Source organism: Aptenodytes patagonicus, chromosome 1 (genome assembly GCF_965638725.1).
Source record: "Aptenodytes patagonicus chromosome 1, bAptPat1.pri.cur, whole genome shotgun sequence".
NCBI lineage: Eukaryota > Metazoa > Chordata > Aves > Sphenisciformes > Spheniscidae > Aptenodytes > Aptenodytes patagonicus.
The window spans coordinates 95,394,907-95,412,454 of record NC_134949.1 but is presented as its reverse complement, the minus strand read 5'-3'; the positions used below and the strand labels follow the sequence as shown (position 1 = coordinate 95,412,454).

Sequence of the window (17,548 nt, the reverse complement as noted above, 5' to 3'; positions counted from 1 at the left end):
CTGGAAATGCAGTCTTAGCTTTCAGCCACCGAATTTTACACAAAAGAGTAACACTCAGCCTTGCTAAATTTAACATCCAAAAATACGGTAACATTTTAAAACAAATTATCTCAAACTGTTAAATCATCAGAGCAGGTAAGACATTCGCTTCCTCTGCTATCATGTACTAACCAAACTGACTACTTCAAAAGAACAGAAAAGAAAGATCAGCTGTATAAGACTGTTTTGCAGAGCTTTTGCTTATTGATGTCAGGGAAATGATGTGAGTAAGTCCCCAGGGACAGCTATGACTTGCTTAAATAGTATGCAGGCAAAAGCAGCCTACAAAGACAGGCTAGCCATGGTGGAAAAGTGATTTACACGAGGATTCTGTAAGAGGCCTCTGCGTTCAGTGATACATAATGCAGAAGCCCTCCTGATCTGCTGCCCATGCTGAATCATAGTGACAGCTCATGTCTTTTGTCTGGCACACGGAGCTTGCCCACTTCCCAAGACACATCATTTACTTAGCAATCTGCACCAACACTTTCATAAAAACAAACACTGTTGTGCTTCAGTGCTCTAAGCGCTACACAGCAGAAACACAGCTGATGAAGGAAATGAAAAATAACACACACATGGTCACACAAAACTCTATGAGAATAAGCAGTAGTCATGGTCAGAATGGGCTTTAAATCTCTTGTAAGGTGTTCAAAATCCTCACCACACCAGGACCAAATGAAATTTCACAAGTCATACATATGTCAACAAAGAAGCAAAAAATTCTCCAATCATACCAGTAACTCACATGCTAAATTAACACTGCAGTCATCTTTTTCTCTCTTCCATTATCAGTTCATAAATGAGACCGCGCCGCCTACACTGCAGATCCATGGTGACATACGTTCATCTAAATACCAGCCGCTGCAGTACCATCTTGCCTTTTATAAACAGCTGTGACTTCCTGTCCTGGCCACTGCCAGTGCTTATTGTGCCCTTGTTGAGCTGTATGGCAGTTTTATACCCAGGTTACCACCCTATCTGCCTTTTACTGAGTAAGGGTATGGGTATGGGTCAACAGAGGTCTAACAATCACTGGAGCCTACACAATGGAGAGGATGCAAGGTAGGGACAGGGAGGAGAGGGTGAGACAGCAGCAGCCAGTGGTAAAAATCATGTTTGGCTACTGTGGTATCAACAGAAGCCGGCAGGAAAAAAGCTGATGGTTTGGGTAACTGAACAAAGAACAGTGGGGCATCTAGGTGCTTTCAAAAAGAAAACCTCAAAAAACAGTTGGAATTATTTGCACCCTGTAGTTGCACCAAGAACAGTGACTTTAAATATCTGTTTCTAACCCTCTTTAAAGTTTTTCATCCAACTGGTGAAACAGTAACACTCCACATCTCTACACCAGTATTTCCTTCTGCCTGTGTAGGTGACATACAGCATCATCTTAATTTCTAACACTCATTTTCAACTCTAATTCCAAAATTACGATGGGGACTGTTTGGGGTTTTCCCATTGTGAACAACATGGCTTCATTCTAGCGTCATGAAATATAATACACAATCTGTTCTAAAAGGTAATTCATTTCTAATTTTGCCTTGTAGATGTTCCCTTAAAAGGAAGGTATTTTCACACTTGTGACCCTCTATGAATACAATCAATAAAACAAACAATATGTACTACTGAATAATAAGATGATTAATTAGGAAGATGACAGTAAATTTACACACTTGAGTCACTGGTTTTTAAGTGCCAAAATTATCACAAAAGTATAGCAAGAGCATGTAAGAAGTCAGTAGTGCGTGAAGCTCCAGTAAAAACTCTCTGTGAACTTTAAACTTGCCCATCAGCTTTGCTGTAATTTCTTCACAGCAAGAAGGATGCCTTGTGTTATAGAACCGCAGATCTGAAAACAGCTCTTTAAAAATGAAGAGATAAAGTAATGAAAATGCTTTATTTGACGTTTTCAAATATACTTGAGAAAAAGATAAAAACTGATCACAACTGGACTTCATATGTAAGTGTTCAAAGCATTAAATTTAATGCATCTCTCTTTCCACCCTTGTGACACTGAGACATATTTTGACACCTGTATACAACGGCATAAAAATAGAAATTAACAGATAACGTGGTTCAGGGCTTCCTGGTTTCACAAAACTCACGGATCTGTAAAAGAAAAATTAAGCACCAGTGGCTTCTTCCCACCACACTGAACAAGGTAAGATGTTTTTCCCCACATCTTAATCATTTTGGAGCAAAGTTAAAATGACCAGATACAGATTTAACTGGCTACAGTCCTGCTAAAGATGCAACAGCTGGTAACTATGAAAACCTTTGCGGACTTGCTGGCAAACGTAAGTGCACAACATACTCCACATACACGCTAGATCACTGCAGTAAACTATCCTTTCAGAGTCAGAATCTCCTAACTCTGAGAAGTAACCAAGCAAAATCACACCACTGTAATTCACCTTCTGTTTCCATTGCTTTCCTCATTCACCTTTCCACTCAAGATATTGAGGATCTTTCACCTGCCTCATTCCTGTGGGGTTTCTCTATACAAAAAACATTTACATCCAAGCAGCTATACAAGTTGCTTGTCTTGCCAAGTCTAATTAACATGCCACTTTAGTTTCACCTCAATATAAAACTAAAAGCACAAAAATAGGATGTATAAAGAGAACTGTGACAAAACTGCTGAAACAGTTGTTTCTATCCCCCTCCATCAATATCTGAAGCTCCAACTGGGCACTGAAACAAGTACGACTTCTACTCCAAGAATCAGCAATTAAGAGACCTGAAAAGGTTTCTTCTTCACTGTTGTCCTGGTTTCGGCTGGGATAGAGTTAATTTTCTTCCTAGTAGCTGGCATAGTGCTGTGTTTTGGATTTAGTATGAGAATAATGTGGTAACACACTGATGTTTTAGTTGTTGCTAAGCGGTGCTTATACTAAGTCAAGGACTTTTCAGCTTTCCATGCTCTACCGACTGAGAAGGCTGGAGGTGCACAAGAAGCTGGGAGGGGGCACAGCCAGGACAGCTGACCCAGACTGGCCAAAGGGATATTCCATACCATGTGACGTCATGCTCAGTATATAAACTGGGGAAAGCTGGCCGGGGGGCCGCTGCTCAGGATCTGGCTGGACATCGGTCGGCGGGTGGTGAGCAACTGCACTATGCATCACTTGCTTCATATATTCTTTTGTTATTATTATTATATTTTATTTCAATTATTAAACTGTTCTTATCTCAACCCACGAGTTTTCTCACTTTTACCCTTCCGATTCTCTCCCCCATCCCACCGGGGCGGGGGGAGCGAGCAAGCGGCTGTGTGGTGCTCAGTTGCCAACTGAGGTTAAACCACAACAACAGTTAAGCAACATTTGATTGCCCAATCTAAGTCTAGGAAAACCACAAATGGAACATTGAATATGAGGAGAAAATGACATTTAGGGATGAAAAATAATTAACCTTTTGCAAATCTGAAATAATTTTACAAAATATTTATTTACAAGCTTTGTTTAAATGCTAGACCAAGATCAGCAGTATTAGTGTAATATGACTAACAGCATCACTCTGGGAAGCTTTTACACCATCATCTTTTTTGAAACTGGGACAGAAATGTTACCTGCTTACAACCATTTACAGAACCATACCAAGCTTTTCAAGGTCCCTTTTCCACCACCAATAATATTTCTCAAGGATATATCAAATGGCTATCTCCCACAGCACTTCAACCAAAGAACCAAGAAAATAAGCATATTGTTTAAAGAAATGGTTCTATCAGAACAACCGCTGTGAGGAAGAAAAGTTAAAAAAGAGAACCCATGTGGCCTCATGCACAAGACTGGAATTTCAGCAAGGCTGATGATCCAAAGATCAGTAGCTGGCAGGATTATCATTCTGATGGATACTACTCCAATCTTGGATGACAAAACCTCTTCCTTGAACTAAAAGTAAATTTGGAAGAACTTCAAAAATCTGTGAGGAAGGTGTAGAGGGGGGATTAAGAAGGGAAGTTATAAAGCGGGGAGGGGAATGTTTAATAAAGCATATAGATGATCTGACCATTGATTTTATTTTCATTTTTCAGTTCGTAAATGATGCATAATCTCTGGAATATGGTTAATAAGGTAGTCTCCTGTGATTTTGCTGGAGCTGAATTGAGTTTTTGCATCATAAAGAATGTAGGAATGTTAAAATGTAATACATTTATTTAAAACTTTTACTGAACAATGAAAAATGTTAACAAAACCAAAGATAGCCACACAGAACACGAAAAAAAAAATCTGAAAATATCTCATTTTCTTTTTTTTTTTTTTAATACTACAATTAACAAAACTGATGTAATACAGTCTTGCCAATGAAAGACAAACTTTGGCATAAAGAAAGCTCTGGAGAAATATTTCTTAAAAAAAACCCAAAACAAAACCAAAAAAACCCAAAATGAAACACACACACACAAAAACCTCCAGACTTTACCTCTCAAAAAGAAAAAAGTGTCAAGTTTTAACCTCTCTGATTCTAATTTATAGGTCATTTTACAGAAAGATGGATTCACAGTACTGAAGACCAGAAGGGCCCTTAAGTATGATTTCTTGTATACCACAACTACTTACAGTTGGCTAGTCATGATGCTAACCAAAGGAAATTTAGGATATTGCATTAAATTTAACTTTCCATAAAGTCTTCAGACTTGATTTAAAGGTATCTTGAGAATTTTTAACTATAGCTAGCATACTTTAAACACTTGGAGAGGGAAAAACAAACAAACAAGCAAAAAAAAAAAAAAAACCAACAAAACCCCCAAACCGCCAAACCAACTGTTTCTAACTTATTCTTAAAAAATACACCTACTTTATTTATGGCATATAAGGAATTCATCCATTATTCAATACTACTATTGCCAAGAATGACACAATTAAGTTCATAAACTTTATTCAGCTTACACAAAAACATTTACTAATGCAACAGCTATGTATGCTATCATAACAAAGGTGCAGAACTGGAACTTTCCTAATTGTGTTACCCTTCAAACACAAGATGCATGGAATTTCTATTAATAGGACAGAAGTTCATTCAGTCGAAAACTTAAAACTTCGTACTTTCAGTAAGATATGAAGAACAGAGGTTCTGAAGGTCAGCAGTCAAATAATTGTAAGAAAATAATGACCACCTGGGTCAAAATACAGAACACCTATCCTACACAGAGACCACTGAACAGGCCAAAACATCCTCTTCATGTTAGCAAAAATTAAAAGCAAGCACATCACATCTGACAAGTACATATTCAGCCCCCATTTACACATATTCTGCTTCCAGGAATCCTTTTTCTTTAGAAGGATTTACCTTATTAAAATGATTACCAATAGCTGCTAAGAATCCTTGCACTTCTAATGGCTCATGCGCTTAGTATTCTATGTTACATTGTTACTGTAAATGTATTTCAATTGTTTTATATCTAGGGAGGTCAACTCAAATCACAGTCTCACTGCAAACTTGCAATGAAATATTTAGAAGTATGAGTTGTCACTTATTGTCAAAGATAAACACTCATGTGCTTGATTTTCAGGGTGCAACTAGTCTTACCAAAGTCAAACGGATAACTAATGACTGAGCTTCAGCACCCATCAGCTGTTTGCTGGTCTAAGGCTTACAGACTGTTAACTCATGGTAAATTATTTTTATTCCAGTATTTGCAGAGAAAAAAGAATCTAACCCAAACAGAACTGACAACCATAAACAAAGAGATTTTGTAAGAAATGCCAACAGGAAGCATCCAAATGCCATAAGCAGTATCAAATGCCTGTATATCAATTCCAAGGTCCAACTGATTGAAGTAACTGAGATACCGGTAGCTAAACAGGTATGAACTATCTGCCTTAAATTCATTTTTGAAAAGTTTAGCTACCATAAAGAAATGTTACCCTTTTACAGCTCTTCACCAAGGGAAACTAAGTGGTCACGCAGGGAAACAGCAGAAATGACATGCCCAAAAAGAAACAGCACAGGTTAAACGTTTCTTACTCATCCAAGGGTCAGGGTTTGTTTTCTTTTTCAAACACTAGACAAAGAATTCTTCAAACAAAAGCCATTTTCAAAATCAATGCTATTCTGTGGGCCAAATGTCAAATCACTATCACATTTTCAAGTATAATTTTTAATTCAAATAACATAAAAAGTGTTCAAATATAAAGCAACAAGCTCAAATAGAATATGAATAGCACAGCTCAAGCTGTTTGCCTCAAATAATGGAGGCAAAGCATGAAGCTTAGCAAAATCTAGTATTTCACAGTCTTACCACATTAATGAACAGGCTTCACAGACAATAACCCACCACTCTGTATAAAAAACAGCACTGAAAATTTTATAGATCCAATTTTAATGCAAGTTGCTACATGGCCTTTTATGTCACCGTTACTACTGCTCCCCTCCCCACCCCTCCTAACCTCAGTTTAGTAACAAATCCACAATCTACGCTTGGACAATGGTTTCAGCTATACCACTATTTAAAAAAAAGGACCACGGATGTTCCATAATATTTGATTAAAGAAATTAATCTGAAAGCAACTCTTAATCAGAAAATGCAGGCAGAGAGGGAAATCCTTTGACTACAAAACAAATTCTAGGTAATCCTAACCGCTTCCCCAAAGCACAGGGTGCAGCTACAAAGGTGGGGGTGACACGCAATAGCTTATTTAAAAACCTGTCAAAATATGGATAAAATAACCAATATAGAAACATTTGCCAATACATCCAGCAGCAATTCCAAAAAGGATTGCATTTGTACTGATAACTATCTGAGCTATCAAAGCTGATGCATTCAAGGCAGCACTTAACTAGCTGATGACTGAAACTATACAGAACAGCAGAGATCACATTAAAAACGTAATGCATCATTTCCCAGAGTATAAAGCAGGTGGCAGAATTGCAGAAAAGGAGATGGATTATTTTTCTCTTCTGTGAATAACGTAAGAAAACATTCCTCCAAATCTTGAAAGCTGAACATCTCCGTTCAGTAGCAGGAAAATAATTTTCCTAAAGACTGCACTAATATGCTAGAAGGTCACTGGCTTGAGATGCACACGGTAACAGCATACAAGCTTCTGAAAGAACATTTTTAACACTAGCTCAGATACTTGATTTTTATAGCCATGTACACACACACACACATATATATAAAACCAAAGTGCATTGTACTGCTTAAATCCAAAGCAAAATGCAATACATTCTGGGATCAAGTATGAGAACTCTAAGAGTGTTTAAACAAAATGATGATTCCTGCTTTATTTAGAGGAGCGGACCAGGCTAGCGCGACCTCAACAGGCTTCCGAAGATGAGCTGGGCTGAACAGAATCAGTACTGCGAGGCAACCTCCCAGAAAGGATGTCTCTGCAGAACACATGTATGTACCTTCTGCCCACCAGACCCACTTAACCACTTCAAATAAGGCTCAGTAACTGGAGTAGGAAAAATAACTTTGCTGACATTTTGTTTTCAAAAGCAAAGAATTTTCACCATTTTTAGGTCTATACTTCCAATACCAGCTCACTCCCCCCCCCAGGAAAAGCACTCCTCCACACAATTCTCTAGAGTACTGCTCCTCCTCACCACATCTATCTTCAAGGTGCAATGCTGGGAAGTGAAAAAGAGCATCAGAAAACCTGAATCAGCAGACATGTCAGCTAAGCCTGGCAGAACTTTAAGTCCTGGTCTTGAAAAATTATTCTGTACTTCTCAGCACAAGGATGAAGGGGATTTGCCACAGCACTCCTGCCTACATGGTACCAATCCCGGAACCCTCAAGAGTCTGTTTTCTGCACAACTGCCTCTTCAAAACACTCTGCATTCCTAAGTAAAACTGTCCTATTAGCAAAACCAAATAGTTGAATAGAGCACTGCCCTCCGCATCATAAAAGGCTTATTCTAATGTTAATTTGAAGGATAATATATGTCTCATCCAAAGAGCTGGGGGTCTTTTTAATCAAAATAATTCCTTATGTGTTTGGCTGTGACTCTATTCCTCCCAGATGAGCCCAGCCAAGGACAATGAGACACCACCAAATCTAATGTAGCAAGAGTAGAAAATGGTACTTCGTATGAAGGGCAACACATGACAATTGCTCGTATGGCAGATGGTTTTGTGGTAGTGCTTTATAGTCACATGCCAGGAGGTCTCTGCAGCAGGATAAGACACCTGCAATGGGCTACCTTGGCAGCTGGAACCCTTGTCAGTCCCCTGTTCCAGAAGGAAAGCATCTCTTCCAGGACATCTAGGGAGAAGCTACAGCCTGTCTCACTCTCCCCCACTCTTGCCCAGCTGATGGGTATGTAGCTAGAGCCACCTTCTCTTTGTCTGCTTCCTTCTCCTCAAATTAAGCCACCTCTGTTCCAAACCTATAGTTGGAGGACATTGTTAGATCCTTTCAGGCTTGAAGTTCCCAACTGGAAGGTTACCTTAGTGACCAAAAATGGCAGACAGTTATTTCCAAGTCTGAAACAAAGTTTAAGGAAACAAAGTTCACAAAATCACACAGCTAGTTCTAGTCTTCCCACCCCAGGAACTTCTGAACTCAGCATACTGCAAGCAAAATGCAGCAACTTCAGTGATAAAGGCACTGAGACACCCCTGTACAGTAAGTGGCCAGGAAGTCGCAACAGTCACTACAGTTCTTTGTTTCAGCCACCAACATCTGAATGATCACGAGCTATTTCGGATCCTACAGAAAGGCAGAGGCTAGGCTGACAGACCAGCATGTGCCTAATTCTGGACTGACCACAGTCAAAGCCACCATTGTCTTACTGCCTTGCCAGACAGACAGGCAGAGGTGAGACCAGGAGCACTGCAGCAAGAAGGGGAGGGCACACAGAGGAACTGAAGAGGAACAGGGAACACACAACGGATCCAGGAATACTGCAGTTCAATCACAAAACACAAGGCCATGGAAAACCATTTCATCAGGCTCAGTGTACACAGAGCCATTAGTTCTTTCGCTTAGCTTTTCAAGGTCATGGTAACTCAGCACCATACATTCAAAAATTCTTTTTCTCTGCTACAGTGAAGCAAGAATTTTTAAGCTACAGTGATGAATCACCTTCTTGTACTTTCTTCAACGAGGTTTGAGTGTATAACAACATCCTTATGGGTTGATATTTGTTTAGAACAAAATGGCAATCACATTCAAAAACAAGCATCCAGAGTTAATTTTTTTAAGAAAAAGTTTCAAACAAATCTGCTTCAAATCACTTGGGTATCCACTTCAGAATCTGCAGTTCATTTTTAACTTAAGGTTTTATTCCAGTTTCACATGCAAATCAGTATCCACTAGGAATCCCAACAGATGACTACCAAACTACATGTGTGATAACAAAGTTCTTGCTCCACAGACCCTACAATTTTCATACCTTCAGAATAACTGAGACATTACTCAACTTCTATTTTGATGAAAGCTAAGCAACCATTTCCCTCTTAGCTGTTTTATAATGTTTCTCTACATCCAAAAAAAGGTTAAACTTAACTAACAAACAGGCCGTACTGAATTTATGTCAATAGCTGAACTTCTGTTAAGAGCACTGTTTCTCAAAATGCCACCACAAAGAGCAGGAAGCTTATATGGTGCTGGCTTGCTTTCATTCACACCTGCTTAATTACATGAAAAACAACTAAAACACTTTAAGTATTTTTTAAACACCAATTTCCTTGCAACCAGGAGCTAGAGTCACTACAGAATTGTTTGAAAATCACAAGAGCTGACTTGCACAGCCATCGGCTGGACAATCCCCTATGCATGAGACTGTATGAAACGCAGCACGGGGTACTTTTCTGTTGAGTCATTTTCAGTGTTTCTGAAGGTGTTCAACCTCATACAAAATGCTCATATTTTCCAAGACAGTGAGACGCTCAAGTTCAAGACCTTGACCAAAGAATGTTGAATTACATACACTGAATGTTTTTCAATATGATAGACTGAAAAAATCTCACTTGAATCCTACAAGATAATACAGTGGGCTACTAAGTGAAAAGCATATTCACCACAGCAGTACCTGCACTTTTTCATTCCTCAGTTTGCAGCTATCTGGAAGGGGAGGAGGAAAACAACATTTGACCCGATATTCAAAACAAGTTTCACATTGACCAAAACCATATTGTTATTTTTAAATCAGTTCATACTAGTGAGGTGCTCTACAGAAAAGCATGTGAGAAATGAAAACACTCTATCTTCAGAACAAGATTTAAATACCATGTAGTATGTGAGGCTTAGAGCTGCTGAACAGTGGAAAGAAAATGAACAGTTGCTTATTAACAGAGGATCAACCTCCCTAATGGAATGAATGAGGCTAGGTTCCCACATAGTATCATTTATTGTATTTTTATAAAAGAGGTTAAAAGCGACTTTAACTGTGGAATTTCCTGAGCTTTGGGTACTTTCATTGGCAATCAACATATGCTCTTAGAGGCCTGTGCATATATTTAATACACTAATTTAGTAACAGCTTTGTGCAGACCCTTCATGAGCAAGACAGCAGTTTCATTTCTGTATGGGACTCCTTACCCAAAGTAGAACTATGCCAGCATTTAAAGATACAGGATATGGGCTCCCCAGCCTTCTCTGGAATAAGATAAATGAAAATATTTTGGCAAGGAAACAGTTCCTCACAAGCAGAACTTTTCTTAGAAGCTCCAACAGTTTCTCATACTGAAGAGCATTGTATTCAACACCGCCACAGATTCTAACCTTAAAACAAGCTCTGCTTTTTGTTACCAAATAAAGTGAAGCTTGTCAATAAAGAGGTTCCCCTCCTGCTCAAAAGCAAGACTTCTGTGCAAACTTTAAGCATTAACTAGAGGGACACTGTAAATTGAAATTCTGGGTAGGAGCTCTTCAGCTGTTTCTTTATCTTTCAGTACAGAAAGATAAAATGAACAGCATACTTAAAAGCGTGCTGTCCACGCAGTCCCACTTCTTGCTGCATGGTCCCACCCCCTCCAGCACACCTCTGACCACTCACTGAGCCAATTCGACTCAATAATCTGGAGGAAAATTATGACTCATCCCTCCCCCCCAGTTATTTCAGTTTTCCCCTAGAATAACAAACTCAGCCTACACACCAAAAGGTCAGACAAGTGTCAGGTCAGCACAAGTATTCAGAGTGTGATGCTCCTACAGCATGAACTATCACCTTGCCTGCTGCCTGACTCACCCAGCAGCAGCCTTCGAAAGACTAAATGTTAAAATTGCCCAATTTCCTCTCAAAGCAAATGGGTCTTCTCCTCCTCTATTATAAATTAAAACAAAACAAAATCAGGTATGCCCAATGCTTATTAACGTTAAGTTCGTACATGTATAGGTGTGCTGGTTTTGGCTGGGATAGAATTTTCTTCACAGTAGCTAGTATAGGGCTGTGTTTTGGATTTGTGCTGGAAACAGTGTTGATAACACAGGGATGTTTTTGTTACTGCTGAGCAGTGCTTACACAGTGTCAAGGCCTTTTCTGCTTCTCACACCACCCCACCAGCGAGGAGGCTGGGGGTACACAAGAAGTTGGGAGGGGACACAGCTGGGACAGCTGACCCCAACTGACCAGAGAGATATCCCATACCATATGATGTCATGCTCAGCATAGAAAGCTGAGGGAAGAAGGAGGAAGGGGGAGACGTTCGGAGTGATGGCGTTTGTCTTCCCAAGTCACCGTTACGCGTGATGGAGCCCTGCTTTCCTGGGAATGGCTGAACACCTGCCTGCCGATGGGAAGTGGTGAGTGAATTCCTTCTTTTGCTTTGCTTGCATGCACGGCTTTTGCTTTACCTAGTAAACTGTCTTGATGTCAACCCACGAGTTTTCTCACTTTTACTCTTCCAGTTCTCTCCCCAGCCCACCGGGGGGAGTGAGCGAGCAGCTGTGTGGGGCTTAGTTGCCGGCTGGGGTTAAACCACAACAATAGGAACATACTTAAAATTAAATGCAATTAGCTGGAAATAAGATAAAAAGGTAAGTCAACGTGACTAGCTTGCTCTATGGACACATCTCTGACCCTTTTCCATTCAAAAAATTAATTAAAATGTGTGCTTAACAGTACAGCGCATATACTTCTGATTCCCTTTGTGCACTGAAATACAGCATTTGTGACATTCAAATATATTTCCATCTCTCTTTGAGATGTACAGAAAGTTATGTGAAAACAGAGTTGAGTTTCCAAAACGAAGGAAGACCAGTGCAAGAAGCAAGCAGAATTGAAAAACATAAAATTTCTCTTCTCAACCCCTGTATTCACAGAAGTGAAAGTTTCAAGATGCTGTCAAAACATTCACTCCCACCACTTTCTCTGAAGCATATGATCAAAGTGACAGTTACTGTGGCATCCTCTGATCTTCTGCCATGAAGCGACCAAATTGTGCCTCATAATTTTCAAAGTGCTAAAGCCTGATCAGTAACTCCACCCGAGGAGGAGAAATCTCGCCGATTTCTCTAAACAAAAAAAACAACCCCGTCTAGCACACATTCCGGACTCTCGCCCCTATATAGGCTTCTACATACTCTTGGGCGCGTGTAAGTTTATTTTCACAGCAAGCGAATCTCCCCTTTACCCGCCTCCTGGCTCACACCACTCCACACAGAGCCTGCGGAGGAAAAACCCAGGGGTCACCCGCGGCTCGGGCAGCCTCCCCCAGAAACGGGACGTTTTTCGAGACGACAAACGCCACCACACCCTCCGCCCTCGGACTGTCCTTGTGCCCCCAAGCTACCTCCGCAGCCCAGCGTCTCCCCCCCTCCTGCGCGTCCCCTCGGCCGCGCCCCGCCCGGGTGAAGCCCGCCCGCCCCCAGCTCCCCCTGGGGTCGGAGCTCGGGGGCGGCCCAGGCCCGGCAAACTTCCCCGGACTTGGGGGGCGTGGGGGCTGCCTGAGGGAGCCCCCACGCTCCCCGACGGGGCGGGTACCCCACAACAGGGGAGCGGGGAGGAAGAAATGGGGGTTTCCAAGAACGGGACTCTTCTTTCGCCCTTTGTCGGCCAGGGAGGGGGCAGGCTCGGGGTGTGGGGCCCCATGCCAGGGGGAGACCAGAGGCGGGAGCTCCCTCTCCCCGCAGCGGAGTCCCGGAGAGTTGGTTTCCCTCCCCCGCCCGGCCGTCTCCCCTCTCCCCGGCCGTCGGGCAGCGGGGCTCGCCCGCCGCCGCCCTGCCCGCCCGCTCTCGCACCCACCTTTCTGCGCCCCGGTGCCCCGCGGCAGCAGCAGCAGGAGGAGGAGGAGGCGGCTGACGCGGAGCAGACAGGCCGCCTGCCGGGTCCCCGCGGGGAGCGGCCACCCCGGGCTCACCATGCCCCGCGGCGTGGCCAGCGCGGCCGGCAGTCCGAGGGCATCGCGGGCTGCGAGGCGGCCGGGCCGGGCCGCGTCTCTGCCCTGCGCCCCGCGGCCGCCAGCGGGACGCGCCTGCGAGCCAGCCAGCCAGCGCGCGCCGCCAACCGCCCCCTGCAACCGGCCCAACCGCTTCCGGGTGCGCGGCGCGGCCCCCGGCGGCTGCGGGGCTGCCCCGCTTCCTGCCGCCCCCCCGCGCGCCGCCGAGAGGCAGCCCGCGGCGCCGGGGGAGCCGCGGGGCCCCGGCGGCTCTGCGCGGGGGAAGTCCCCGGCGGCGGCTCCGGCTGCGGCCCCGCAGAGCGCGGCGTCCCCTCCCCGTCCCTAACCGCGCCCTGGGCGCTGCCGGGGTGCGCGGGGAGGGCGGGCGGGGGGCGCCTCCGGGGCGGCCTGCTCGGGGTTAACGGCCCCGAAACTGAGCCCCTGGGAGTCAACCCCTAAATTTCCTCTTTATTCCACCTCCTCCGTCCTCCTTTACGAGTTGGCCAAGAATATTTCACTTTTTTTCAAAGCAGAGATTAAGTGAGGCAAAATTGCCTGGGAAAACAAAACTCCTTGGAAACAGGAGCATTACTGTTGTTAATAGAAGAGGATAAACCAGTGTCATAGATCTCCACACAGAAACGCCAGTTCAGCTCTAGAAAAGCAAGGGATTGGCTACCAAGTCCCAAGACACTGCAATTCCAGTTACTGTCATCTAGTTTCTGACATTTACAGTGTGTAATCGGAGAGGCTTGCTTTAGGAGGCTAAACTCGCCCATGGGGAATAAATACTCTTAAAAAAAATAACTTTCAAGTTTTAAAATCACAACAAGAAGGCAAAACTACCACATTACGGTAGCTGTTACTGTACTGAATTAGTTCCACATGGTTGTCAAGAAAGCATATTTTAGGGGGCAAAGCACCCTAAGCACTGGTAGGATCAAAGAATCACCTTTGTAATACCATCATCGTCATCATGGAAGGGAGCATCTCGTTACATGTCTTTCAGTGGTAGATGAAATAAATGTGTTTTTCAGATGCTGATGTCCACATGTCATCATGTCCACACTTCCATAGCCACAGTTCCAGCCCTGCGTCCTCCTGGCAAGGTTGGAGGGACGAGGGGAAGGGTGGGAGCGGCACCCACAAGGACATCATTTCACATTTCTTTCAGCTTCAGAATTGAAACCACCTCAGCCCTCCACTGACCACGCTCACTCTCACCGCAAGGCAGAGGGGATTTGGGACTCCACAGCTTCCAAAGATTGGCCTTTCTGCCAGTGGTTCAACCTTTCTGCTGTGGAAGGGCTGTTGCAAGTCAATCCCACGTCCTGGTGGTGTCCAGCTCTAGTGGTTCCACTGTAAAAAGTGTCTTAAGGAAGAAATTGTTCTCCATTTCCTCTCCCAAACGGTTCTGTGAAACAGATACTGCTTTCCTGGCCAGTGGTGTCCAGCGCTGACCACAGCAAAATGGCAGGAAGACCATCTCAGGAGTCACTCTCACCGAGTCCACAGAGTTGCCTGAAGAACTATTTAGATGATGTTTACTAATTGTTTTAACATTACTGTTCCTTGTTAAGATGCTGAAAACTGAACTACATCCAAGTCTATGCTCAGGGCTTATTAAGGCTTTTTTCACAAAGAAACATGCAGAGCATTATCTCTCCTTCCTTGAGCATATCAGCCATACCACTTGTGCCAAATCATGGAAGAATCCAGAATAGATTTGGTTGCTCAGACTAAAGAGCGCAAAATTTTTATGCATATTTTTTACTTGTTTGGCCCACAGTTGTGCCAGAGCTGCCAGGAGGTGGCTTCTCATATATTTAGGGAATGTTAAACATGAGGATTTCAGTACATTTCATATTTTTCTCCTTTTGAAACCTTTTTAGCAACACACGAAGAGACCACAATGAAAGCAAAGTCAATGGAAGGATATCTCAGATGAGGCTGTTTTAAGTCAGCTTGTGAGATGTAAGTCACCAAGACATCCTGCAACATGTAATGGAAGATGAATCGAAAGTAATTTATATGCGTTCCTTTGTCTTCCATTCACCAGACAGAGAAGATCGTGCCACAGGTCACGTGGAGCAGTTATATCACTACAATAACATCCTTTCTGTACTACAGAGAGCACATTCCTAAGATCACTGATCATTAGTGGTATTTGTTGTGTACTGGCAAAATCGCTCCTTGAATAATTTGTGGCTTAGTAGTGCCATGCATTAACAGGAGCATCTGAACATCCTACACATAAATCAGTAAGTCTCTGGTGGACCTGATGGAGGTTTCCTCCTGTGTTATTTTCTGTTGTGAAGGCTGTGTGTGGTGTTTTGTTAGCTTGATTTGACTGTTCTATAGGGTTTTATTTGTTCATGTAAAAAGGATATCTGGATCTGTGAGAGGGTTGATTTCTAAAAGGGGTGTGAAAACTTGCAGAATTCCTAAAAGCAGCCAGAGGCCGAATTTGCTTAATCTATCTTGGAAGTTTGTCTCGAAGCCACATTCCGTGACCACAAATGGTTTCTGTGGAGCCCTGGGTTACATATTTTGCAAAGGGAACACCATCCTGATAGAAGCGGTGACAAACTATGAAAGGTTATACACCCTAAAAGCCTTAAAGTTTTATGGAATCTACTGAGCCAAAGAATTAGGAATATGGTTCCATTAGCAATGCAACTGTTTGGATGGCTTGTCTTAATACATGCTTTTTATGCAACAAAAAAATCTGAAGAATTAGATAAATCCAGATGGTCTCTCTGGCTTTCAGAATCTTCCTTCTTCTAAGAAGATTTCAGCGCAAAATGAGTTTAAATAGACCAGCTGCAGAGTACTGCACATTTCGGTCCATGAGAGTTCCCAGGCATCTCCTCTGGGGGAAACAGAACTGTATAATAAAGACTCCGTTTTAGCTTGTGACTTAGAACTGTCCCTGCCATCAAATCAAAACAGATAGAATTAAAATATTGTGGGAAGCAAATACAAATATAATATTACACAATACCAATATCATAAGGCAAGTTGCCAACGCATCTCAAGAAATCAGAAGAAATAGGTTTTTTTCAAGGTGGTAAGACAGAAGATCAAACCAACTTCTTACTGCTGATAGAAGAACGCTTAGCCAACTAAGCATTTCTGTAATGTTTCCTTCCCATTACAAGTAACGTCTAGAGGTAAATGAAACGATCATCTCCATCTGGTTCTCTCATTTCCCTTGGGAGGCTTCTGATGCACAGGGCTTCTTTCCCACCATGGCTCTCTAACTTTTACATTCTTTTATTGCATTTCGAAAGCTGAATTCAGCTGGAGGGCAGGGCTGCTATTCAGAGGGAGCTCCATAGTCTGGAGAAACAGGCTGATGCGAACCTCCTGGAGTCCAACAGGAGCAACTGCAAGGTCTTGCATCTGGGAAGGAACAGCCCCATGCAACAATACAGGCTGGGGGCTGTTTGGAAGCAACTCTGCAGAAAAGGACCTGGGCGTCCTAATGGACAATTTGAGTCAGCAGTGTGCCCTCGCAGCAAAGGCGGCCAACAGCGTCTTGAGCTGTATTAACAAGAGGGCCAGGGAAGTGATCTTTCCTAAGACTTCATCTGAGTACTGTGTCCGGTTTTGGGCTCCCTCCAGTACAAGAACAATATTGACATGTGGGAGAGAGTCAATCAGAAGGCCTCCAAAACAGTCAGGGGCTGGAGAACATAATGCACATGAAGAAGCTGAGAGAGCTGGACATCTTCAGCTTGGAGAAGAGAATGCTAAGAGGAGACTTTGTTGCTGCCCACAACTACCTGACTGCAGGACAGGATTGGAAGATGGAACTAGCCTCTTCTCAGAGGTGCACGGTGATAACACAAGAGGCAACGGACACAAGTTGCAACATGGTAAATTCCATATTCCACATAAAAGGGGAAAAAATAGCATGAGGGTGGTCAAACACTGGAACAGGTTGCCCAGAGAAGTTGTAGAATCTCCATCTTTGGACATGTTCAGGACTCCCCTGGACGCGGCCCTGACCAGCCTGATCTGATTAGACCTGTTTTGAGCAGGGAGTTGAACTAGATAACCCCTGAGGGCCCCTTCCAACCTGAATTATGGCTGTATGATTCTAAGGCACCAGATAACATACTATGGAGGAGAGTCCTGCACTGATAGGGGATGTTCTAAACAAGCAAAAGAGATTTTCAACTTTCCAGTTTCTGTAGTTACTTATCCGTGTTCTCTAATTGAAATAAG

At 43.0% G+C, this 17,548-nt stretch overlaps 1 protein-coding gene across 1 annotated transcript in view; it reads right to left on the bottom strand.

The window, feature by feature from the left end:
* DCBLD2 (discoidin, CUB and LCCL domain containing 2) overlaps positions 1–13,328 on the bottom strand; it is a 57,486-nt gene extending 44,158 nt beyond the window's left edge. Inside the window, exon 1 of the mRNA XM_076349708.1 lies at positions 13,183–13,328. Coding sequence (XP_076205823.1) covers positions 13,183–13,300 — 118 coding nt within the window. The 5' untranslated portion in view covers positions 13,301–13,328. The remainder of the gene's footprint in view (positions 1–13,182) is intronic.
* Positions 13,329–17,548: the final 4,220 nt, after the last annotated feature.